We start from the raw sequence: 25,243 nt of genomic DNA, 5'->3' as shown, positions 1-25,243 counted from the left end.
AGGCTGATGATGGTCTACATAAATTATTCATACATCAAATACATACGTTGATGTGCATGCTCAAAAAAAATGTTGAACCAATAGGAATACATGATTAGGGGCATTTAAAGGAGCCGGTCCTTGCAATGTGGTCTGTACAGTGTTATCGTCAGTAGGTGTCGGGAGACTGAAAAGAGTTACCTGCTCAAAGATAGGAGAAAAATGAAGCAGAAGGCTCTACCCAAGTTTTGCAGGCCAGGTGCGTCTCTCCTGAACTCGGGCAATCCTGAAGATGAACACTCCCACTGGCAACGCCACTCAGAACACAGAAGAACCTGCTTGCCTGCAGAGCAGAGACAACCAGCGCCCACTTCAGCTAAGCTCGGGCACCTGCAGGACACTCCCTCCTTGCTACCAAGGGCGAAAGGACAGCTGTTGTGGTCAGTCCCTTGTAGAGACACATGGTTCCAAACCGAGCCTTTGGAACTATGGCTGAGACCGCTGCTAGGCCCCAAGTCATCAGCTTGGCCCCAAGGCTGGAATGCTTGGGCCAATCCCAAGGTCTGAAGCTCGGAGGACTTTGGATCTGCAAGGTCCCTGGAGGAGAAGGCACACAAGGGTCTTCTTGTCTGACACTTCCTACATTAGAGGCTTCGGGAATGAAAGGTAGACATTCCCCCCTCTGTAGACACAGGGCAGTAGCCTGGAGGTCTGAGTTCAAGTCTCAACTTCACTTCTTTGTGCGCGCATGTATGTGTGCACATACACTCTCTCGCTTGGCTATGTGGGTGCATGGGCGCACTTGCACATTGTACATGTGTGTGTGTAGAGACCAGAGATGAGCCTCAGATGCCATTTCTCAGGTGTTTCACTGGATAAAATCTCTCATTGGCCTGGAGCTCATCACAGAGGCTGGGCTGGCCGGCCAGTGAGTCAGTCCCAGAATGCTCCTGTCCTCCTCTCCCCAGCTCGGGGATTATTAAAGTGCTCCACTATGCCTGGATTTATTCTACACAAGTTCTCAGATCCTCTCACTTGTAGGGCAAGCAGTTTGCCAAACGAGCTATTCCCTCAGTTCCCAGGGCAAACTCCCAAAAGTGTGCAGACTTGGGACAGGTCAACAATTTCCCTAAGTCTAATTTTCCCAGCTTTTAAACAGACAAAACAGTTTCTTGCACATTTACTGGCTATGACCGTATGATACTCCTAGCCCAGGAATTCAACTAGGAAAGAATGTAGGCCAATTCTTAATAGATTACAAGGATGGATGTTTGGGGTGGAGGTCTTCTTGTAGCCCACAAACACTCCAAATCTGATGGCTTTCATAAAGGAGGCTATAGTGAAACCATGGCCTCCCATCCAGACCTGTTCTCTTCTCAGAGAGTTCCCACAAATATGACCCTTAGCTGGCCAGGAGAAGCCAGCCTGGGGCCTGGGAGCTGGCAGACACAGAGACTTCGGCCAGCTTCTGCTGGGTGAGCCTCTCAGGGCTCCCTCATCAATCCATCATCCTCTTAGCAGTTGACACCTCTGGCAGAGGGCTCTCAGCAGCCCCAGTATTAGAATCACAAGAAGCCCAGTTACAAGGGGGAATACAGATGGACAAACCAGCTTCAAATTCGTCTAAGTACTGTAACCGGTCAGACCTGGGCCAGGCAGCTCCCCTGCCCTTCTGACAAAGGAGAAGGGGCGGGGGTTTTGTTAGAAGTACAAATTGCTTCTTAATGCAGAGACTAAAGCTAGGTTGTGGCACCTCCTTAGCAATTCCTGCAGGCTCTCAGGAAGGCCACCGCTGCATGTCAATTTTAATTTTTGAAATTTAAACCGAGGGCTTTGTGTCTAAGCTCCATCTCATCAGAGGAAGGGGAGGAATAAGTCAAAAAGGATTAGGGGCCCGATGGGGATTGCAGATCCATAGCAATTAGACTTCATTTGGGTTGCAGGCATTGGGTTTTAATCGCATTTCAGGATGATACAATCAACAAAGCATCCGAAAGTGATACCCGTCCTGTAACCGTAGACTGTTCCTGGGTGCAGGAGGGCTCAGCCAGGTGTGGGCTGCACCACAGAAGGGGTAGCATGGGGTAGAAAATTAGGGTTTTGTTTGTGTATGTAACTGGGAAATGATAGTTTGATAGTATTTTTTCTTTTCTACCTCTCTTTGTGCACTTTATTCTTGGACTCAATGCAAGCATAATCGTTGCTTATATTCAAACGAATGACTAGAAAACATTATTCAAATAAAAATGAGAGCGCAGAGGGATGGTGGCAGACAGGACTCAAGGCAGCGGGGAGGGGGGCATCATTTTCTTCTAAAAGGGAAGACCAGCTTTCACCAACCTCCCCCACAATGTGATTTGAGGGTAGGCTGCAGCCAAGAATATTTCACACACTACATTGGTATGAGCGCAAAGTCATGAGTGAGAACATATACATGTACACTAATGATTTTCAAGCATACAGTTTTACCTAGATACACTCCGGCTATACACACACATGTGCGCATAGACACACAAAGTAAATAAATGTTTTAAAAAATTATTCTCTCTCTCACTCTCTCTCTCTCTCTCTGTGTGTGTGTGTATGTGTGAGTGTGTGTGTGTTTGAGCGTGTGTGTGAGTGTGAGTGTGAGTGTGTGTGTGAGTGTGTGTGTGTGAGTGTGTGTGTGTGTGTGTGTGTGTGTGTGTGTGTGCCACAGTGAATATGTGGAGGTCAGAGGGCTCCTTGTCCACCTTGTGGGCTATGGGCATTGAACTTGGGTCCTTAGGCTGGGTGGGAAATGCCTTAACCCGCTGAGCCATCTCCTCGTAGCCTCACAAACACAATCCCTTTCGAACAATCAAAGTGGACTCAGTACAGCCAGGCAATGAGATGATACGGACCTATATCACCCCGGTACTCAGCAAGCTGAGACAGGAGAATGGCTAATTCTAGACCAGCCTGAGCTACACAGGGAGAATCTGTCTCAAAAATTTTTTTTCACTTAATTTAAAGCTGAAAAATTAAAGAGCTCTGGTCACTGCTGGCTGTTTTATAGATAACTATGTGTTAGAAAACCGGATGTCCTTAAAAATAAAACAGGCAGAAAGGTAAGAAGAAAAACAGATCCCAAAGCCATACAGAATGTTTTCCTGACTTAGGTGTACAGAACACTGAAGGCAAGGGAGACAAGACAAACAGGTTCCACACTACCCTATCACTTCTCTCAACGACAGACAGACGGACCTCCCCCATGGCCACCACATGCACACGCACACACACACACACACACACGCACACACACACATGCACACACAAACACACACACACCTTGTGTACAAGACACACACATGCACACACACACACGCATGCACACATGCACACACACGCACACACACACATGCATACACACACACACACACACACGCATGCACAAAGCATCTATCCTTTCTGGGGGGGTAGTACCATCTTCCTTTCCACAGTGTTCCAGCTGAACTAGGAAAGATGAGGGATGCACAGAACTCCCTCAGTTTACCATCTCCTTAGCGAGCCTAGGTCCTAGCTGGGTTGCCCTGAGTATGCTGTTGGCCTTTTTGGGAATGGAAAGTTTCTGCCCAGGACAGAACTTCTTTCTGCCCTTATCTCTTAGAGCCCCCAAACTCACAGGGAAGTATCTCATAATTGTCTCTCGCTTCTCAGAGACTCTGCCTTCTGAAGTCCTCTCCCAGGTGTCCCATCACCTCCCTCTTACCTTCCTTTAACTCAGTCTCTTCCCTCCTACCCCCTCAAATCAGAGCTGCGGTGCAAAGGATGCTGCTTTGACCTCCCCACCCCACCCCCCCGCACCCCTCCAACACCTTTCAGGCAATCCCGGGTGAGAGGCTGAGAGGCGAGGTGCACTGGCTGGAGAGAGGACACTGGTTGTCTTGCGTGACCAGGAAGGAATGTCTGGAGTCCTGGTAAAGGGGCTCTATTAACAAAAGAACAGGAGCCTGTGGTCTAAAAACATAATTTAATGCATGGCAGAGGAGAGGACAGAGTGCGTGGCAAGGTGAACTTTCTGTTTGTTGGATCTCTGCTAGGGGTGGATTTTTGGCTGATGGACAGGAAAAACTGCACAGGCATTTCGGGTCACAAAAAGGGAGGTCCCAGAGAGTAGCGTTCACCTGGGTCTTTCTTCCTGGTGGGTCTTGCAGCCCTTAACCCGGGGACTCTGGAAGGAAGAGGCAAGCTGGGAGACCTCAGGCTCTCTAAGGCCGCCTGTCCAGTTCAATCAGCTTTCTCAAGTCTGGGCTGCCCCACCGCTAACCCCGCCAGAGCTGGGATTTGCCCAGCTCCCCACTTGAGTGTTCCCTTTTCCTCCCCAGGATGGCCACTGGGACCAGGGACACAGCCTCCCCACAGCATAGTGAATCACTGAGGCCTGAGGCAGGACAAGTAGGAGAGCAGGGGTGTGTCTTTTCCAACGGAGATGTCAGGAAGTATCATGAAGCCGCAGAGTGGCATTCACCAAAGAGCCACGCGCCCAATGGGGGTGGGGTGGCCTGAAGCCACCTGGCCTCGCGCCCTCTGGGCCTCTAATCCGGGTACAGGAGAAAGCCCGAGAACGTGCTGTACTTGTTGTTGTTGCCCCCGTGCGCCTTCCCGCCGTCCAACTTCACATAGACCTCATCGCCCGAATCCAGGTGCAGAACCACGCTGTTGCTGGCGTAGTCATAATTCTGGTCCGCGTCCTGGGCTATGGCGCTGGCACGCACCTGCGGGGCGAACCAGAGGAGTTGGTGGGCCCTTGTACCTCTTCCTGAGTCCAAGCCTGGCCTCCCTCACCCCATCCCCTTGCAGGCCCCCTGCCTGCTACTTCAGTGTAAACACTCCCTCCTCCTGGGCTCCAAGTTCTCTTTGTAATAGAGTCAAGGAAAGGGGGTAGGGCCCTACGAGGGAAACTTGCCCCATATGTAAAGGTCCCAGGGGTCAAGACCAAGATGGATAAACTGGGGGGAAAGGGGTGGCCCACGTGCAATCACAGTGAAAAGGAAAACTGCGTTTTTCTAGGAGCCCAGCCACTTCAGGTCAGGACTGGGGACTGGGAACCTAGTTCAGGTGTCAGAGTCATTGTGCACCCGTCTCAGACGCTCAGTATTTGGGCAAGGACAGCATAGCGCGCAGGGAAGCGAGATGATGTATGTGGTCCAGCCTCCACCCCATCCCAGAGTTTTCTGGGGAGCTGGAGGGTGGCAGGAAACGGTATATAGTTCCCGGGTTTCCGGCCTCCTGTAATGGTCTGCGGACTCTGTTGGGGGCGGAAAAGTTAGGGAAAGGTGTGTGGGAGAAAGTCACTGACCTGCCCGTTCTTGCAGAGATCCGCCCACATGCTGGTTCCGTCGCCGCCACGCATGAGGATGTGGTACGTGAAGAAGTAGATGCCCCGCACCTGGCAGCTGAACTTGCCGGTAGTGGGGTCGTAGTGATTGCCAAGATTGGTGACCACGTCGTCGAACTTGAGCACCTCGTAACCTTCGTGGGGGCTCTTGAGTCCCACGTAGAAGGCGATCTTGGGACCGCTGAAGGCAGCACTCAGCGCACTGGTCACTTCTCCCTCTGTGTCACCACCGCCCCCGGTTCCGCCACCCACCACACCAACGCCACCGGCTGCGCTAGTTGTCAACTGCAGTCCGGGTAGCCCTGGCCTCCCCGAGTCTCCCTTCTCTCCCGGGGGACCCCTGGGTCCAGGAGGCCCTGGCTCTCCAGGAGGACCCCGAGGCCCGGGCTTGCCTGGTCGGCCCGGATCACCCTTTGGTCCCTGGATAAACGGAGGCGGGGGGTTGGCGCTGAGGTCCTGCATAACTTCCAGGGCAGCGGTACTGGGCCCGGGCGGTGGAGCCTTGGCGCCCGCGGGTCCCCCTGCGGGAGAGACGCTGTACGGGTCACAGATCATGCGGCAGGTGCCCAGCATCTCGTAGTGAGCCGCTCCGGGGGGCGCCGCCTGCAGTAGCAGAGGCACCGCGATTAGCAGCCCCAGTGCCATGGCCAGGAGCACGCCGACGGCCGCCAAGCAGGCGCGCCGCCGCCGCTGCCACAGCCGGGAGGCGACCGCCACCAGCTCCTCCTTGCCGCCTGGGGAGGTAATGGTGGAGCGGCGCGGGTGGCCCCGCTCTATGCGTTCGGACGCCAACTCCGCAGGTCCCCGCCGCGTCCCCGACGTGGAGACCCCTGACTTAGCCACCCAACTATTTCAACCAGAGGTATCCGGACCCAAGCTCCCGAGGCCACCGCTCTGGAACTGATCTGGAGAGTCGAAGAGCCCCACACGCATGGCGAGGGGCTCACAGGACGAGCCCGGCGCCCCGGCGGGTACCGGGTAGTGTAGGCTGGTGAATTCTGGGTCCCGGTGCAGGGTCCGGTGTTGGCTCAGCGGCTCTGGCTCCTGTTCTTCTGGGATTGACGGGGCTTGGCAGGGTTCGGCGGGACGCGGGATCGGCTCTGCCGCACGCTCTGCTCTGCTCTCCCGCTACTCGCTGGCTCCCGGGCGGAGGGGGTACCCAGCTACCCTGACGTAAGATCAGGACTGAGTGGCGGAGGCGGCAAGGCAGCAGCATGCGCTGCCATCACTCGGGAGACGGCGCCCTCCTGTCATCAGCTCCCATCCCGCGGCGTCCTCCGGAGATGTGCCTGCTGGCGGCGCCCAGGAGCTACAAGTGGGAGCAGCCGGCCGCAGCCCCCAGCTGGGGCTCCACAGACACACCCACCCTTGCCCACACGCGCCTCCCGCAGACCACCAAGCTCTGGCACCCACGCGCACAGTCAGTGGTTGCGCACAGCAGCCCACACACGGTCACGATGTGTTGCCTGAAAGGTCCTAGCGGGGTCACCAAATCCATCCTCTATCTAGATAAGCCCAGGTCTCAACCCAAGTCCAGGACAGCCTCAGCCTCCAGCTCTGTAGGAAGGACCTTCTAGAAGGTCCAGAATCAAATCAAATCTTGCTTCTGGGTGATATTTCATAAGTTTAGGACACCAAATTGTGAAACAGGCGACTCCAGCAAACCTCCGTCAACTTTTGGAAGGACTCTCTAAAAATAAATTACATTTAGATATTTATTGTGTGGAGGTCAAAGGATTAGGTTCTCTCTCTCCACTATGAGGGTTGATCCAGGTATCAAACTCAGGTTCTCAGGTTTGACAGCAAGCGCTTTTACCCTCTGAGTCATCTTGCCTGTATATGCTCCACCCATCCACCCTCAGCTGGATATTAGCTGCAGTCATTTCCCCACAGATCATTGGCTATTCTTTGTCTCCCGTATAAGATCCATTCAAAAACAGAAGCGCTTATACCTGTATGTTGCAGTCTTTTGTTTTCCCACTTTCTTTTTTGAAAAGGGGCAGGGCTGCAGAGGGGGATTCACATACTACAGAAAGTAACCAACTTCCAAGTAGAGGAAGGAGTAAGGAGTTGCGGGGCACACCTAGATTTCATTCAGAAAGCCAAATCTTCTTATATGTCTGGTCAGCTCTCGAAAGTGAAATTCGAACACGCGTAGTAACTGTTGATGAACAATTTTCAAAATAAAACGAGGAATGCAGGGCAGTGGTGGCGCATGCCTTTAATCCCAGCACTCAGGAGGTGGAAGCAGGGAGATCTCTGAGGATCTCTGAGTTCAAGACCGGCCTGGTGTGCAGAATGAGTTCCAGGACATCCAAGGCTACACAGTGAAACCCTGTCTCAAAAAAAAAAAAAAGAAAAAAAAAGGGAAAAGAAAAAAAAGAAAAAGAAAGAAAGAAAGAAAAGGAAAGAAAGAAAGAAAAGAAAAGAAAAGAAAAAAAGAAAAAAGAGAAAACCAGGAAGAAAAAGAAAAACTCTAAATTACTTAATTGAGAAATTAAGTGTGGATAGAAATAATAATTAAAGTACGGTGTTTGGGGAAACAGGATGTCAGTTGTGGTGCTAAACCCTGGTTTCTTTTAAAGGTTGGGGTTTTTTATTAATTTTTAATTTTTTATCTACATTGGTATTTTGCCAGCATGTGTGATGGTTCAGATTCCCTAGAACTGGAGTTGCAGGCAGTTGTAAGCTGCTATGTGGTGCTGAGAATTGAGCCTGGGTCCTCTAGAAAGAGCACCCAGTGCTCTTAAGCACTGAGCCCTCTGCCCAGCCCTAAACTCTAGTTTCTTAAAGGCAGACTCCTCCTCCCCCACGTGGTCTCCACCTCTTCCTCCTCCTTGTTGTTACTCGTTTTCTTCTTTAAACTTGGTTTCTTTCGTAAAACATCACCCAAAGAATTAAGTGTATTATAGCATTTTAGCAATATAGTATTATAGCATTTTTAAACAATGTGTGTTTTAGTAAATTCCCCTCCCTTACCCTCACCATGCACATTGAGGGCATGGAGAGCCCCACTCCAGGCTAGTGTGTGAGTCCCCAGCTCCCTCTCCCTGCACCCAGATGCACTTGTACTCCTCCTCTGAGCTTTAGTCTTTAGCCAGCTGGGGTACACATTAGAGGAGAATTATCTATGTCCCTCTACTGCTGCAAAAAAGAAAACAGAGCCACACATACCCGCTCCTCAAGGGGTTGGAAAAATGCCTATATCAGAGGGGAAGAGCCCCTAATCTTGGTGCCATCCATCCCCAACACGGTTGAATGACCCCACACCTCTATTTTCTGGGCCACATTCTAGGGGCTTGTGCTCTAAAGAAGGTGATTATTTATGAGATGCCAAGCTCAGTTGAGACTCAGCTAACCCATTTTGTCACCGTGGTCACTTCTGCTCCCACCTCTGGCCACTTGCAGGTTGTCACAGCATAGGTCTAGGCAACAGCAACATTGCTGCTAAGAATATCTGTGCTTGCAAACCACTGAACTGAGAACGGGACCCCCGTCGAAGGAATCAGAGAAAGGACTGAAAGAGCTTGAAGGGGCTCGAGACCCCATATGAACAACAATGCCAACCAACCAGAGCTTCCAGGGACTAAGCCACTACCCAAAGACTATACATGGACTGACCCTGGGCTCCAACCCCATAGGTAGCAATGAATATCCTAGTAAGAGCACCAGTGGAAGGGGAAGCCCTTGGTCCTGCTAAGACTGAACCCCCAGTGAACGGGATTTTGGGGGAGGGCGGTAATGGGGGGAAGGTGGGGAGGGAAACACCCATACAGAAGGGGAGGGGGGGGTTAGGGGGATGTTGGCCCGGAAACCGGGAAAGGAATAACAATCAAATGTAAATAAGAAATACTCAAGTTAATAAAAGATAACCAAAAAAAAAAAAAAAAAAAAAAAAAAAAAGAATATCTGTGCTTAGCCCGAACCAGCCTCACCGGGGCCGGAGCCGCCTCTCAGGCCTCTACTTCATTTGCAAACACAGTCCTGTGCATTCGTGCTTTTTCTCCTCTAAGACAGACAGGAATGCAAAGACTTTGAAGGTTAGAGGAGCTTGCCCAGGGTCTACCCTGGCTTTCTGAGCTTTCAGATCTCCCCTATCTGCCCAGAGAGACCATAGAATGGATAATTGTAGGAAGCCCAGTGCTGGGTTCTTGTACTGTTCCTGCAACCCATGTGACCTTGAACAGTGCTTCACTTCTCGGAGCCTCTGTCTCATATCCACAGAGTAGGATGGGACACGAACCTGCCTCAGCAGAATTAAATGAGCACGTTCTCGGAAAGGGTAGCGGAAGGGCTAGCTAATATCACCACCTACAGACAGCTCTCTGCTGTTGTGGGTGTGGCAACTGTGCTATTTTGGGGCACCAAGTATGGTGGTGTAGATGGGCTTGTGGTTAATGAGAAAGACCCGAACATCATAATCACACTGTTACCTCTTCCAAAGCAGAGAATGTGGGCTTGCTGCCCCGCCCACCCCATCTGTCCCAGCCACAGAACAGACACAAAGTAGATTTTCAGAGATTTGGTTCTACTGGAAACCCCTTAGGTCTGCAGGGGGTGCAGGCTTCCTTCACCTGAGTGTCCACTAGGTGGCGAGTTGAGCAGCAGCAGAGCTGGCTGGCAAAGAAGGGGACCTGCCATCCTCCACTCCCACCTCGCAGGGCAGGGCATTGTGGTACAGTAGTTAGTGTCTGGCCAGCTCCTCCCCGGCAGTGACTCTGCGTCTTCTAAGGGGTCTGTGTCGTGCTCGGCACTGTCTTCCCATGGATATCAATTAAAAGCTTCATTAAAATGTTTAACCACAATTTTAAATTGCAAGGCCTAGTTTGAACTCAGATCTAGAGTCTGGTATCATAAGTCAGTTAGTGGCGTCAAGGAGGAAAAGAAAGGCCTGGGTCTCATCCTCAGAATCATAATAACCCACGTGCAATTCCACAAGTCAAAGTGGAGGCAGAAGATGAGGCAGAATGAGGAGAATTGTCTATTTTCCTCTCTACTGCAACAAGATGGATAAGAGAGAAAACAGAATCCCCCTCCCCTGTCCTGGGAAGACCCCTGTCTGAGAGGGGAAGAGCCCCAGATCCTGGTGTGTTGGAAGCTCTGGTGCCATCCATCCCAGCACAGGTGAATGACCCCACACCTCTGAGATAGTCATTGAAGTGTCTTAGGGATGGAGGTGAAGATGGTGTTGTAGTAAGAGAGAAGGAAGGAAGCAAGGAAGGAAGGAAGGAAGGAAAAAGAGGGAGGAAAAGGAGGAAGGAAGAGAGGGAGGAAAGGGAGGGAAAGAAAGGAGAGAGGGGGAAGAAGAAAAAGAGGGAGAGAAGAAAGAAAAAATGAAGGAGAATGTGGTGGGGTGGGGCAGAGAAAGGGAGGAGAGGAGGAAGGTTTGGAAAACTACTGCCAGCATTTGGGGCTATTGAGGGAAAGGTTTGAAAGGTGAGGCTAGATGAAGTTGTAAGTCATTGGGAATGTGCCCTTGAAGGGAACTGGGGTACCTGAGGCTTCTCTCTCTCCTCTGATCTCCGCTGTAGGCGAGTAATTGCTATTACTCTAGCCTTCCAGGCCAGTGAGAGATTCTGTCTCATAAAACAAGGTTGTAGTTCCTGAGGAATGATATGCAAGGATGATAGTTCCACGTCTACACATACATACACATGCACACACACACACACACACACACACCATACACACTCACACACACATACACACACATACACACACACACACACACACACATACACACACATCACACACACACATACACCACACACACACCACACACACACACACACACACACACACCACACACACACACACACACACACACACATACACACACCACACACATACATACACACCACACACCCACATACATACACACACTCCACACTCACGCACTCACTCACACTCACACACACAGACACTCACGCACTCACACCCACGCCTCCACACTCCCTCCACACAGACACTCCACACCACGCCCACTCACACTCCCACACACAGACATTCCACACCCACACACATGCATACACACACCACACACACACATTCACATACATACATACACACATACATACACACACTCACACACATCACACATCACACTCACACACACACATACATACACACACTCACACACACTCACACTCGTGCACACACACATACATACACACACACACACACACACACACACTTACTCACACACAGCACGTACTGCACGCCTTGGAAAGCACTGGTTTTATCCCGAGTATAACAAGAGGCCACCTGCATTCCTCGAGTCACCTCACGATGTTATTGGATGGATAGTGGAAGGAATAAAAAGTAAAGAAACTATCTCGTAATCTGTTAAGAGGCGACGGGGTTCGGTGTGCAACAGCAGAGCAGAGGTGGACGTTCAGGTGCATCTGCTCACAGAAGGCTGGGCCTTGCTGATGGAATCCAGACAGAAGCCGAAGAAGGCGGTGGAAGAGCTGAGTGAAGGTGAACTCCGACCTTTTCACAGAGTGCCTGGCTGAATAAACACAAGGAAGGACTCATTTGGAGAAGAATCACCTTCAAGAGCCTCTTGCATGGCCCAGGATAACCGTGGGATAGTGAACCTCACACTAGCCAGACGAGGACAGGAATCAGACAGGAATCAGTTTCAGAGATGACCCAGAGATGCAGATGGACAGCAGTGTCTTCAGGATGCAGGTCATGTTTAGCCTTGGGAGTGGAGAGTGGAGGGGAAGGAAAGAAAGAGGAGAGGAGGAAAGAAAGAAAAGAGGAAGTCTGGACTTGAGAGGAACAATCCTTACCCCCAGCCAACCAGAAGACAGGCAGGGAAGGGGAGGGAACTTCTACAAAGGGACCTAAAATGTACCTGGGGAGGGGTAGCAAGGAGGGAGAATGGTTGGGAAGGAGAAAGAAGAGAGAGCAATGAGGAGGAAGGAAATGAAGGCAAGAGGGGAGAAGGGAGGAAAGGAGTAAAGGAGGGGGAGGGAGGGAGAGAAATGGAAAGAAGGAAAGAGGAAAGAGGGAAGACAGGAAGGAAAGAGGAAGAGGAGTAAGGGAAGAGGGAAAAGGAGAAGACAAGGATGAGAAGAAAAATGAAGCAGAAAGGGGGAGGGAAGGAGAGGGCAAGGGTGGGTAGATGAAAGCCAGGACTGGTCATAAAATTGTTCAGAGGCAAGAGGGTGACAAAGAGCCTTTACTGAGTGTGGCGAAGACAGCATGCCTTGGTCTTTAAGGTTTTAAGGTTTCGTTTTGTGTTTTGTCCTCTCTGTCTGTCTCTCTTTCTCTTTCTCTCTGTGTGTGTCTGTGTCTGTCTGTTTCTGTCTGTCTCTCTCTCTGTGTCTCTCTAATGTGTGTGTGTGTGTGTGTGCATGTGTGTGTGTCTGTGTGTTTTTGTGTGTGTGTGTGTCTGTGTGTTTGTGTGTGTGTGTGTGCATGTGCATGTGTGTGTGATATGCATGTGGGCAGGGGGAAATGGTTCAGGTAGTAAGGCACTTGCTTCATAGGCCTGATTGCCTGACTTCAACCCCCAAGAGCTATGCAAACATGCTCAGTGTGGTGGATTGTGCTGGCAACCCTAGTTCTAAGGAAGTGGGGATGACAGGATTCCTTGTGGTTCACTGGCCAGCCACCCTAGCTCCAAGCCAATGAGAGCCCTGACTCAAAGAAAGTGAATGGTGTTCCTGAAGGTGACACCTGAGGTTGTCCTCTTGTGCACGCACATGCACACACACACACACACACACACACACACACGCACACGTGCCTTCACATGTGCAAACATCACTCACACCTATCCACCGCTCTTGCTGAATAGCTTCTACTCTGTTTGGAGGTGCAAGCTTGATACAGAGCATCTGGACAGGCCTGTCACCCAGATATAAATGGTGCACACGGAAAGAGACTGCCCACAGCTAACGAGCTGTGGCCACAGCACTTGAAGAAGCATGTCTCAGGGTACACAGAGACCGGGTAAAGCTAGGAGAGGTTGACTTCGAAGATGGGAAAGGTCTGTCTGAGCAAGTGGCATGTAGGGCCCAGGAAAGAAGAGGTCTACACAGAACAGAAGGTATGTGCTGTGCGGGAGAGGGATCGCATGCAGAACTGGTGTGAATGTCATACGGTGTGTTCCTGGTCTACCTGAACTCATGCATATCAACTCTTTTCATGTGTGTGTGTGTGTTTGTGTATGTGTGTGTGTGTGTGTTGTGTGTATATGCATGGTGTATGTATGTATGTTCAAATGTATTCGAGCGTTCTTAGGGTGCAATAGTATGTGCATGCGTGTGTGTGGAGGTCCAGGGGTGGTGCTGGGTGTCTCCTCAGTCATTCTCCATTCCTTTTACTCCAGCAGGCTCTCTCACTGGACCTGGAGCTTGACGGTTCAGTCAGTCTAGCCAGTCAGCTTCCTCCAAGTCACATGTCTCTGTCTCCCAAACACTGGGGACTTGAACTGGTCCTCACACTTGAGGGCAAGCACTTTATCCACTGTACCATTACCTCAACGTCGCTCCCAGATTCTTCCTGGTCTCCGCCTGCTGCTCATCACTTGAGAGTATGTGAAGGCACCACAGAAGCAAGCATGGCTGGTGCTCCCTCAGCCTTCCCAGCCCCTTCCCTTCCTGGAACCATACCGAGGAAGGCGATGGCACAATCTTCAGGGTGAGGAGCACTTGTCTAGGATGCAGGGCATCTGGAAATCGTGGCTTGTTCAGTTTTGTTCAGGCAGGAGCTTATGCTCCACAGTGGACGGCCAGGAAAGCATCTATTTTCCAGACCTAGCTCCGGAAACCAAAATGAAGGAGGACTGCGGTGCCCCAGTCTCCAGCCTCATCCCTTGAAGACAGTCACAGTCTTACTCCGAGTCCAGTGAGGAGATGCCAGATCACAGTAACACATTTGAGTCAAGAGGGTCAGCCAGCCCCAGAAAGCCCTCGTCTGGCCTCTCACAGGCAGTGACTCCAGCCCTAATTATCTCTCCTGCTGGGAATCCATAGAGCAGAGGATCTCCCCACTGGGGCCAAGTGCCCCATAATCCTTTCACTGCAAACCAGCGGTCGGAAGCCAAGGTGATTTATGCAGGTGCTCTGCACTGGGCCAGTCCCATGCCTATCCGTGCTGGATGGAGAACCAGTCAGGCCTCTCAGCTCACTGCCTGTTGGACCTTTGCATCGTCTTCTGTCTCGAATTTACCCCAGCAGAGAATGACAGTTCGGTGTCCACCATTTACAAGACAGAAAGGACTCCAGTCAGAAATGTCTGTCCCTCCCCAGCCAAGCCAGTGAGCAGGTGACCTGTCCACCTCCTCCTCTGCCTTCCTGGTAACTGTCGCTTCATGCACACCTTGCCTCTGCCAAGCCACCTATGTCCCAGGGCTACATGACACATGTGACCAATGGCAGTCTTCAGGTGACATTTGCATCATCCTGCCTCCCATGAGGGAATTCCTCCTCTATGATGAGGTATTCTCTAGGGAGAAAGCCTTTCTTTGAGTGTCTTGGTTCCCCAGTAGAGCGGTATTTGAAGAGTTGGGGGTGTTTTCCCCTGGGCATAACAGTAAGCTGCGCACAGCCCCAGAGGCCATCCAAACGTCTGGCTGTGTGTTCTCAGCAGCCCCATTAATCGTAAGCCTTTGTATTTTCACCAAACACCTATAGGTTGACTCTGACCAAAAGCTAATAGAGACCATATGGGCTTCCCTTAGAAGAAGTTTTAGCCCCATGTTGACGCAGACACAGAACTTGGCAATTGCGTCAGGCTCATTTCCTACGTTAGATACTTTCCCCATTGCTAAATCAAAACACCTGACTAAAGCAACCTACAGAAGGATGGGCTTATTTTAGCTCATGGTTTGAGGGTGCCATCTATGATGGCAGGAAGCTATGGCGGCAGGAATGTGAAGCAGCTGGTCACGGTGCGTCCACGATCAGGAAGCAGCCGGAAACAGAGGCTGGAGCTCACCTCCCTTTCTCCTTTATATGCATGGACCCCAGTTCATAGAACGGGGTGCACCCATCTACAGTGGTCCTCCCTCTTCAGCTAACCTAATCTAGAAAGTCTCTTGCAGACCCGGTCAGACGCTTGTCTCTCAGGTGATTCTAGAGTCTAGGCCCCGGCAAGCTGACAATCGATATCAGAAGTCGCATCTTCTCATCGAATCAAATGACCTGGAGCATTTATTGAGAAGAAGACACTGGAGACACAGTGTGGGCAGGGCATGGGTTCAAGCAACGCGGTGCCACCATGTTAACGAACCTCAGTCGAGTCTGTACCCTCCCGGAGGGCACAGATATAAACCCTTCCTCGTCTTGCCTCCACCCACAGGGACCACAGGCGAGTGGCAGTGAGTCCAGGCGAGCATCTCCACACCATACCATACACAGGACGCCCTCTGATTGTCTCTTCTGTGAACCACCTAAGCACAGGCTCTTCTTTCCCCGAGGGGCGCCTGCCGTCCTGCCGCTGTCCGTGGTGCTAAGAGCTGCAGGCAGCCAGTCTTCCTTCTGTAGGAGGGAATCCAGTTTCTCAGATCCAAGAATTATCTCTTGTTGTGACTCGGAGGCGAGTCCGGAGCTTTGTGAAAATGTCAGACATTTTGTATATGTCTCTCCTTCCAGGTCTTCTCCCACAGAGCAGACTGGTCCAAGGGTGGGACACAGAGCTTTCTCCTTGCCCCCTGGCTTTCTGTGCCCACAAGATGGACGGCTCTGAATTAAGATCAGAAGGGCATCAGCAACCCCCCCCACCTGAAGTCGTGCTTTCTCAATTTGCAAAGTATTTGCAACGACTAAGGATCTTGGCAGTCCCGTTGAGGAAGAAGGGCTCCATGAGATGGTCACGCAGATGACCTCATTTCAGGGTTTCTCTGGCAACCAGAAAACCTCTTCTGCCTCCAGCAAAGGTCTAAGCTCCCATGGATGGAGAGGCAACACAGTTGGGAGGGGCTTGCCGTGCAAAGGATGAGGACCGAGTTTGATCCCCAGAACCCACGTTTAAAATGAAAGGGGGAACTGCAGACGACAGTACGAGCTTGCAATCCTTAGCTAGGGAGGCAGATGACCTGGTCCCTGGGACTAACTGGCTTCCAAACCACAGGGAGACAGTCTCAGAAAACAAGAGATGGTTTGAAGCCATAGACAAAAGCTTACTGACCAAGTGGAGCTTCAGCAGTGTGGAGAGGTTAGAATGTTACAGATCCAGAGGAAAATTACTTTGAGGCGGCTTTTTAAAAAATAATTTATTGGGATTGGGGATTTAGCTCAGTGGTAGAGCGCTTGCCTAGGAAGCACAAGGCCCTGGGTTCGGTCCCCAGCTCCTAAAAAAGAAAAAAAAAAAAATAAAAATAATTATTATTCTTTTTATTTTTTTGTGTGCTGGTGTTTTGCCTGCCTGTATGCGTTTAGCCTTCTTAATAACCCTTTATTCTCTTCAGCAATAGTGACCTTACATTGTTTTGTGACTTTGCTTTTAATGCTGTGACAAACGCCATAACCAGAAGCAACCTGGGAAGGAAAAAGTTTATTCTGCCTAAGTGTCTAATTATAGTCCATCATGGAGGAAAGTCAGGGCAGGAACTAAAGGTGGTAGGAACCGAAGCAGAGGCCATGGAGGAACACTGTGTCCTGGTTTGCTCCCCATGGCTTGCTCAGCCTGCTTTCTTATACAATCTGTGAGCACCCCGCTCAGGGATGGCACTGCCCACAGTGAACTAGACCCTCCCACATCAATCATTAACCGGGGAAATGTACCTACAGGCATGCCCACAGGCCAAATGTGATAGAGACACTTTCTCAGTTGAGGTTTCCTTGTCCTAGGTGGCCTGAGTTTGTGTCAAGTTGACATAAAATTAACCATCACAGACATCTAGCTTCTACCAATCCAAGAGCTAAGAGTGCTGCCAGGTAGCATCGAGAGCCCGGAGCAGGGTTTTCCCTGTTTTGCTATGACCTGCTTCCCAATATTCCCAGCAATGCATTTGAAACGTGTGTCGTTTCATGGTTTCCTTTGTTCTGTAACTATAAAACGTTAATGCAAGGGCCACTTCATTGGAACATGGTATTTGGGAAGGCCTTCATAGGTGTACTTCGGACTTAGGCACTCATATTTGATTCCAGAATAAGCTCTCTCTCTCTCTCTCTCTCTCTCTCTCTCTCTCTCTCTCTCTCTCTCTCTCTCTTTCATTTCTTTACAGCGAGGTCTAGTCTGTTTCACCAACAAGAGGGATATATGTGGTTCAGAGGGCCTCCCCAGAAGCCAACAGTAGGCATCTAGGATAGGCAGAGCAGTAGACTCCATTGTCCCATATGCCCTTCCAGAAACCTCCATTGAGAGGCACTGCCTAATTCTCAATCACCAAGTGACATCAGGGAATGTGGATGAAAGTGGCCCAGTGTCATTGCGAGGATGTAAGGGCCACCGGTGCAGGGTTCTTTCTGCTGGCTGTGTGCTCCCCAGGGATTGCGTCTGTGAGGCCAACCGAGCCCCAGGTTGGGAGGGGAAATTATACGTGCCATGTGCTGGGATGTTGAGGTCTTAATCCATCCGTCAAGCAGGCTGCAACAGAGTGGGAAGTATGTTGTTAATCAAGGGTCACCAGGATTGTGTGACGTTAAACAGGAGAAAATTACCTTTGTTTGAATTGTTGTGACTTTGTCTCCAAAGCTTCCTTTGCATTTCTTCCCATTACAAAGAAAAGCAAGAGGACCAGCAAGATGTCTCAGTGGTTAAAGGTCCTTGTCACCAAGCCTGATGACCTTCATCTCTGGGACCCACATGGTCCAGAAGAGAACAGATTCCTCTGTCCTCCACATGTTCATTGTCATGTGTGCACATGTGCGCACGCGCACACACACACACACACACACACACAAACACACACTAGTGTACACACACAAATATAATGTAATTTAATACATGGGAGTAAAAAGCAAGGGACTGGTATTAGCAGTAGACAGGACTTGGCTACCAAGAATCATAGATGTTCTCATGGTCTCTCGGTCACTGCGAATACTCAGCAGAGCATCTTATGAGATGTAGGCTATCCATGGTTGGGTTAATGAAGTGTATTGGTTTGGTTTGGTTTGGTTTGGTTTGGTTTGGTTTGGTTTGGTTTGGTTTGGTTTGGAAGTGGAGTGGTGTGGAGTGGTGTGGTGTGATTTGGTATGGAGTGGTATGGTTTGGTTTGGTGTGGTGCAGTGTGGTTTGGTTTGGTTTGATTTGGTTTGGTGTGGAGTGGTGTGGTTTGGTTTGGTTTGGTTTGGTTTGGTTTGGTTTGGTTTGGTTTGGTTTGGCTTGGTTTGGTTTTTCAAGGCAGGGTTTCTCTGTTTAACAGAGCCCTGACTGTTCTGGAACTGTAGACCAGGCTGGCCTCGAACTCATAAAGATCCGCCTGCCTCTGCCGCCCAGGTGCTAAGATTAAAGGCCTGTGCCGCCACTGTCAGGCAGCTGTACTGACTTTTTAAAGTCATGTGGGGGCAGGAGGAGCGGCTCCCTTAGTGCAGTGCCTGTCTACCATGCACTAAGTTCTGCCTTCCTTCCCTATCAGCACATAAACCGTCCAATGGCACACTGCAACCCCAGCACCTGGGTGGGGGGAGGAATGGGAGGGGGCACTCTGGAGCATGGGAGGTGGGGGCAGGAGAATGAGAGTTGGGGCCATCCTCCCCAGAACTCTGGAGGTTCAGGGGAGGAGAATGGGGGCCACCCTCCCCAGCCTCTGGAGGTGGGGGAGGAGAATGGGGGGCCACCCTCCCCAGCACTCTGGAGGTGAAGGAGGAGGATGGGAAGTCGGGGCCAGCCGCCCCAGCACTCTGGAGGTGGGGGGAGGAGAATGGGAAGTTGGGGCCACCCTCCCCCAGCACTCTGGAGGTGGGGGGAGGAGAATGGGAAGTTGGGGCCACCCTCCCCCAGCACTCTGGAGGTGGGGGGAGGGGAATGGGAAGTTGGGCCATCCTCCCCCAGCACTCTGGAGGTGGAGGGAGGGGAATGGGAAGTTGAGGCCACCCTCTGATCCATAACCAGTTGAGGTCAACAGAGATGCCTGAGATTCTGTCTAAATAATGTGTGTGTCGATAACCATCTTTAAAACCATTTCCATTATAACGTTATGCATTTTACTCCACACATATGAAAAAGATTTATTCAGAGGGAAAATGCAATTCTTTATCAGGGTGCAAAGCAGATTGCTTGCACACACAAGGGTAAGGATTTATGCCCAGGAGCCTCTGGGCCAGTGTTTGCTGTATGCACAATGCTCAATATCCTCCATTATAAAATGTGCATAACTGGGGTCTGGAGACATGGCTCAGTGGCTAAGACACTCTTCCAGAGGACCAAGGTTTGTTTTTTAATACCTACATGGTGGCTCATAGCTGTCCTTAGCTCCCGTTGCAGGGAATTTGACATCTGCCCCCGTTATGAACCAGGCATACACGGAAAACACACACATATAATCAGCCAAAACAACCATGCACACAAAATAATGGAATACTTTTCAGAATGCTTTAAACAGAGGTAATATTTCCTCTGGCATTTGGTACCAAGGGGGTCTCCATGTGACGGCTGTCTCAGCACCCCTCTGCACTTGGTGAGTGCCCCTCACAAGCCCTATTCCAGCCTGCCTCCTGCTTCAGCTCCAGGCAACAGGAGCACACCTATACGCCCCCCGGAATGTACTCCACCAGACAGACAAAACCAGCTTGAGGTGGATGAGAGTGAAGAGATTTGTCACCAGTAATTGGCTCAGAGGTCTATGGGAACTGGTGGGGCTGTCTCAAGTGCAAAGGAAGTCTTACACATCTGCTTTTAAATTTTTTTGTGTATGAGTGTGCCTGTGTACATGTGTATGAGTGTGTGCACGAGTGCATGCGTGTATGCATGTGTGTGTGTGTGTGTGTGTGTGTGTGTGTGTGTGTGAGTGTGTGTAGGTGCACCACAGCACTAAGGCAAATGTCAAAGGACAACTTTGAGAGTCAGCTCTCTCTTTCCAACTTCTTTCTGACATGGTCTCAGGCTCTGCAAAATCAAAGAGATGCCATTGATCCCTCAGCCGGGCTCTCTGCTGGCCCATCCCTTGACTTCTCCCTGCATCCAGCTGCCCAGCAGCACTCAACCTGGATCCAGTGTCCCTTTGCCTTGGGCTTCAAACCAGGAAACTCTCCCTTGGAGGTGCGCCTTGAACGCGTCTGTGCGGCGCGCCCCCTAGTGGCAGATGGACTTATTGCCGTACACTGTTTTTCTGTCTGGGTTAAGTAGACTAAAACTATCTGGGTAGTTAGGGATTCTTTGTGAGCCTCCAAGGCTCACAAAGGTTCTGGGACAGAAGCACCATCTGATCTCAGTTTTATAAACCAGGAGATTAAAAAAGTCCTAGCACTCTGAAGGCAAGTGGGTCTTTGAATTGTAGCCAGCCTGGTCTACAGACTGAGTTTCAGGACAGCCAGGGCCACACAGAAAGAAACCCTGTTCCAAAAAACCAAAACCAAACCAAACCAAAAACAGAGAAACAAAGAGATTGTATAAAAGAAAGAGGCTTTTGAGACTCGGAGAACACCTGTAAAGGCACAGGAATCCTGCAGGCTGGTAAAATATGAGACGCAGGGGCCAGCAAGAGGGCCCGTGCCACCAAGCCTGACACTTGACTTGCTCCCAGGAACCCACATGGTGGAAATGTGACCATAGAAGGTCGTCATCTGACTCCGACGTGTGCACCGCATGTCATGCATGCTCCCCTTCCCACCTATAGAAACAAGGGTAAAACTACTTAAAATGAGACAGCCTCAGGACCAGAGATGTTTCCAAACAGACAAAGGGGGAAAGGGACCGCAGATACCATGGGAATCAGAAGCTGCTTTTTGGAGGCTCCTGCACCACACAGGGCCCACGTTAGTGGGAAAAGTAACTTTGGTGAGATTCCAGAGGCTCCCTGCCAGGCCTCTGGTTATATGATTCATAAAGGGACCTTCAGTCGAAAAGAAAAAGCCTGCACCAATGAGCTGTGAGACCAGAAGGGAGCCAGGCAGGGGGCCTGCCACCCACACCAAGCACCAGCCCACAGTGGGCACCAGATATAAGGGAGGCCCCACCCAGGGCAGAACCAGCCAGGGAATTTAAATCTCAGACCTCTGTTCAAAATCATAACGGGCTTGACGGAACAAGGGTGGCAGTGGCATCTCTGTGGCCCTGTGGGCCATGTCACCAGGTTTTTGTTTTTTTTTTTTTTCAGAATCCCGAAACAACACCTCCAGATAAATACAGCTGTCCCCATTTTACAGATGCGAAGACCAGTGCTCGGAAAGGTTGAGCATCCTCTCCAAAGTCGTGCAGCTATTAAGTGGCTTGTGTGCATAAGTGAGTGTCCTTTGAGACACGGTCTCTCATAGACCTGGAACTCATCAAGTAGCTTGGCTATCTGGCCAGCAATCCCCAGGGATGAATGCGTCTCCGCCTCACAGCGCTGGGCTCACACGTATGTGGCAGCATGCCTGGCTTTTCAAATAACTTACGTCTATCATCTATCTAGTGGGAGGACCTGTGCCACAGCATGCTGGTGGCAGAAGGCGTCTTGTAGAAGTCGGTTCCCTCCTCCCACCATGTGGGTTCCTGGAATCACACTCAGGTAATGAGGCTTAGCAACAGATGCCTGGACCTACTAGGTTGAAAGGGGCAGTGCACACCTGTAATCTCAGGACTTGGGAGGTGGGGGCAAGAGGATCAGAAATTCCAGGTTATCCTGGACTACAAACTTATTTCCATACTAGCCTGTGCTATTTGAGACTCTGTCTCAATGAATGATAGGTAGGTAGGTAGGTAGGTAGGTAGATAGATAGATAGATAGATAGATAGATAGATAGATAGATAGATAGATAGAGTTCAAGGACTTAGGTAGCAAAACCTTGCATGGCAGTCACAACTGGGGCTTGGGCAGGAAACCTTGACCAGAATCAGTTTTACCCTGGTAATGGGACTCACAAGATTGCAGCAGCTACACAGGCCTGCCCATCTCTGTGAATACAGGCCACTCTGCAAGCCAGCACCTGGACCTTTGTGCTGCTACACAACAGAAAGGACAGCTCTCTGCCACACCCACCCACCCAGCTACTTCACCTGACACACACATACACACACACACGCATACACACACCACACACACCTACACCATTACTTTACCTGATACGCATACACATACACACACACACCTACACAGTTGCTTCACCTGATTCACACACACACACACACACCTACACAGTTGCTTCACCTAATTCACACACACACACACACACACACACACACACACAAACACAACCGCTTCACCCCAAGTTCACTCCCACACAGTTCAGCTCCCTAACTTTTGTCACAGAGGTCAACCTCTGGCCACCAGGCTTGGCAGCAAGCATCTTTACCTGCTAAGCCATCTTACTGGACTAAAGTTTTAATATAAGTAGGTGTGGACTCAAAACTAATAAATATGTAATGCACAAATACACAGAGCAGCAGTGTAGTCATTAGTTAGTTACTGTTTTCTACACAGCTGGCTATGCTAAACTTGGTAACATCTGCAAAAGAGTAGACTGATTTGTTCCAGTGTCAACATACTCACATATAGATACACACTCACACACACACAGATGCACACACTCATGTACACACAGAGACACTTATACACATTCACACACATACACATGCACACGCATTCATTCATACACAGAGACTCATACACACATATACACACAATCAAACACAGACACTCAGACACACACAAAGACACTTACACACACATGCATATGTACACACATTCACACACAGACACACAGACACTTACACACACATTCACACACACTCAGTTTGTGCACTAAGGGGAGCCTGTCACCCGGTTCTTTTGACTGTTGTCTAGAGTTTGCAAGATGGATGCAGAGCCCGTCTCAGCCTCTCCTGGTTCCTTCTCACTCCTCTAGACTGGGTCCTGATCGTCTGCCCTATCAAGTCATATCACTACCCCAGACATCAGGGGCAGAGCACCCAGCCGGCCCCAGCCAGACTCTGCCCACCTTGGGCTCTGCTCAGAGGACAGGGCTGAACTGATTCTGTCAGGAAGGGTTAGTCTTGTCTCCGGGCTGGCAGCCTGCGAGGGGACAAGACAAATGTATTTGGACAGCCTCGATCCGGAGCACTGCGGTCAGACATGGCCACCTCTCCTAGAAGATCTTGCAGGTTCTTCCAGTCCCATCTTAAGAAGGATGTGGGCTGGGATTGTAGCTCATTTGGTAGACAGCTTGCCTAGAATGCCCGAGGTTCCAAATTAGTGCCCATAAACGGGGCAGGGCAGTTCTGCAAGCCTGTAATCTCAGCATGTGGGAGGTGGAGGCAAGAGGAACTGAAGTGCAAGGTTATCTTTGGCTACACAAAAATTGGATGCCTGCCTGGGCTACACGAGATACTGCTTAGAAAATTAAACAAATAAATAGGCTGAGGAGTTCAGGCCTGAGGCTCCAAGGAGGACACTGGAGAAGCCAGGAGCCCACAAGCTCAGGACCCTCAGGACAAGGTGTCAGGACAAGCTAGAAGCCCTTACAGAGGCCGAAACCAGCATCCTCTCCTACCTTACATGAAGTGGGACCATACGCCTGACTTCTGACCCCGGGAGAATGCTAGTACATGGCTCATCCGGCATGCGAGAGCCTTGAGCCAGGCTTTCTTTGAGTGAGTCCATGTGTGTTTATATGGGCTCACATGGGTGAGCACACTGTGTGAAGGTGTGTGTGCCTCTCTCTCTCTCTCTCTCTCTCTCTCTCTCTCTCTCTCTCTCTCTCTCTGTGTGTGTGTGTGTGTGTGTGTGTGTGTGTGTGTAGGCCAGAAATCAACCTCAGGTGTTGTTCCACAGGAACCACCCATCTGAAAGCTCACTGGACTAGGCTATGTGGTCAGCAAATGGGGTCCTCCTGTCTCTGCCTCTCCAGTGCTGGGGACACCAGCACAGGACACCATTGCTGGGGTTTTCTTGTGAGTTCTGGGGATGGAGCTCAGGTCCTCCCGCTGATATACAAAGCGCTTTCTTGATAGCCATCTCTCCAGTTTCCAGCCGGAACTTTCACCATGCTGCCTAGTGAGTGAGGGGAAAGCTAGGTAAACACACAGCGCCTCTTGTTTCCCCAGGCTCGGCTGCCACACCCCCACCACCCCCACAGACAAGCTGGTGGTGCAGCTGTTAGCAGAGTACAGATGGGACACCAGGAATGAAGCCCACCAGCTTGGAACCCCTTACCACCCTTCACCTGCCAGCACCCACTCCTTCATCCCTACACCCCCCCAGCTTCTGCTCCATTGCTATAGAGGCAACACCCCCATGGAGGGGGTGTGGAACCTCACTCACAAAGATGCCTTGCCTCTGAGGTATCTCGAGAGAAAAATCACCTGAACATCTCCCACGGCGTCTGGCCAAGCAGGTTACTTAATTAGTTCAACCGGTTGGAAGCTACAGCCATGAATGCCACAGGCAAAGATTCTCTGTGACATACGTATGTAAAAGAATGAAGATCGGCCCAAGAGTCCTGGCCAAGACTTTTCAGCCAAGCCCAGCCTTTAGTTAGCTGTCAGGCCAAAGCGAGAAGCTCTCCGGTACTCACTGTTCACTAGTTCTGCCCAAAAGATGATTGGGCAGTGTCTTTAGAGAGTTCTCATAACAGTCCTCCTTCATGTTCATCCAAAGATCTCCTTTCCTATGTGTTACATTTTCCTACGTTCTTGGTTCTTAAATAAAGATTTAATCCAAGCCATATTGGCATGGCTGAGAGATAGCACCATGATAACATGCTTGCCTAGCATGTTCAAGACCTCAGATTTAAGCATGTTTGCAACTGAACTGAAACTTCCTGTTTTCCTTTTCCTTTGACTCTGGGCTGAAACCCAAAGCCTCAC

The 25,243-nt window shown here is 50.5% G+C and overlaps 1 protein-coding gene across 1 annotated transcript; it reads right to left on the bottom strand.

The window, feature by feature from the left end:
- Positions 1-3,956: 3,956 nt before the first annotated feature.
- C1ql2 (complement C1q like 2) lies at positions 3,957-6,571 on the bottom strand. The gene is made up of 2 exons (XM_032914936.1): positions 5,300-6,571; positions 3,957-4,715 (listed from the first exon to the last, which is right to left on the bottom strand). Exons 1-2 carry the CDS (start codon positions 5,981-5,983, stop codon positions 4,536-4,538), a joined length of 864 nt encoding a protein of 287 aa, XP_032770827.1. The 5' UTR covers positions 5,984-6,571; the 3' UTR covers positions 3,957-4,535.
- Between the last annotated feature and the right edge of the window lie 18,672 nt (positions 6,572-25,243).

This window comes from Rattus rattus, chromosome 10, assembly GCF_011064425.1.
Source record: "Rattus rattus isolate New Zealand chromosome 10, Rrattus_CSIRO_v1, whole genome shotgun sequence".
Lineage (NCBI taxonomy): Eukaryota > Metazoa > Chordata > Mammalia > Rodentia > Muridae > Rattus > Rattus rattus.
The sequence above is the reverse complement of the archived record's forward strand: the minus strand, read 5'-3'. Positions and strand labels throughout refer to the sequence as shown.

Coding starts and splice junctions, on each gene's coding strand:
- C1ql2 (XM_032914936.1), bottom strand. CDS start 5,983: ATGGCACTGGGGCTGCTAATCGCGGTGCCTCTGCTACTGCAGGCGGCG. Junction 4,716..5,299: donor ATCTCTGCAAGAACGGGCAG/GTCAGTGACTTT, acceptor TTCGCCCCGCAG/GTGCGTGCCAGCGCCATAGC.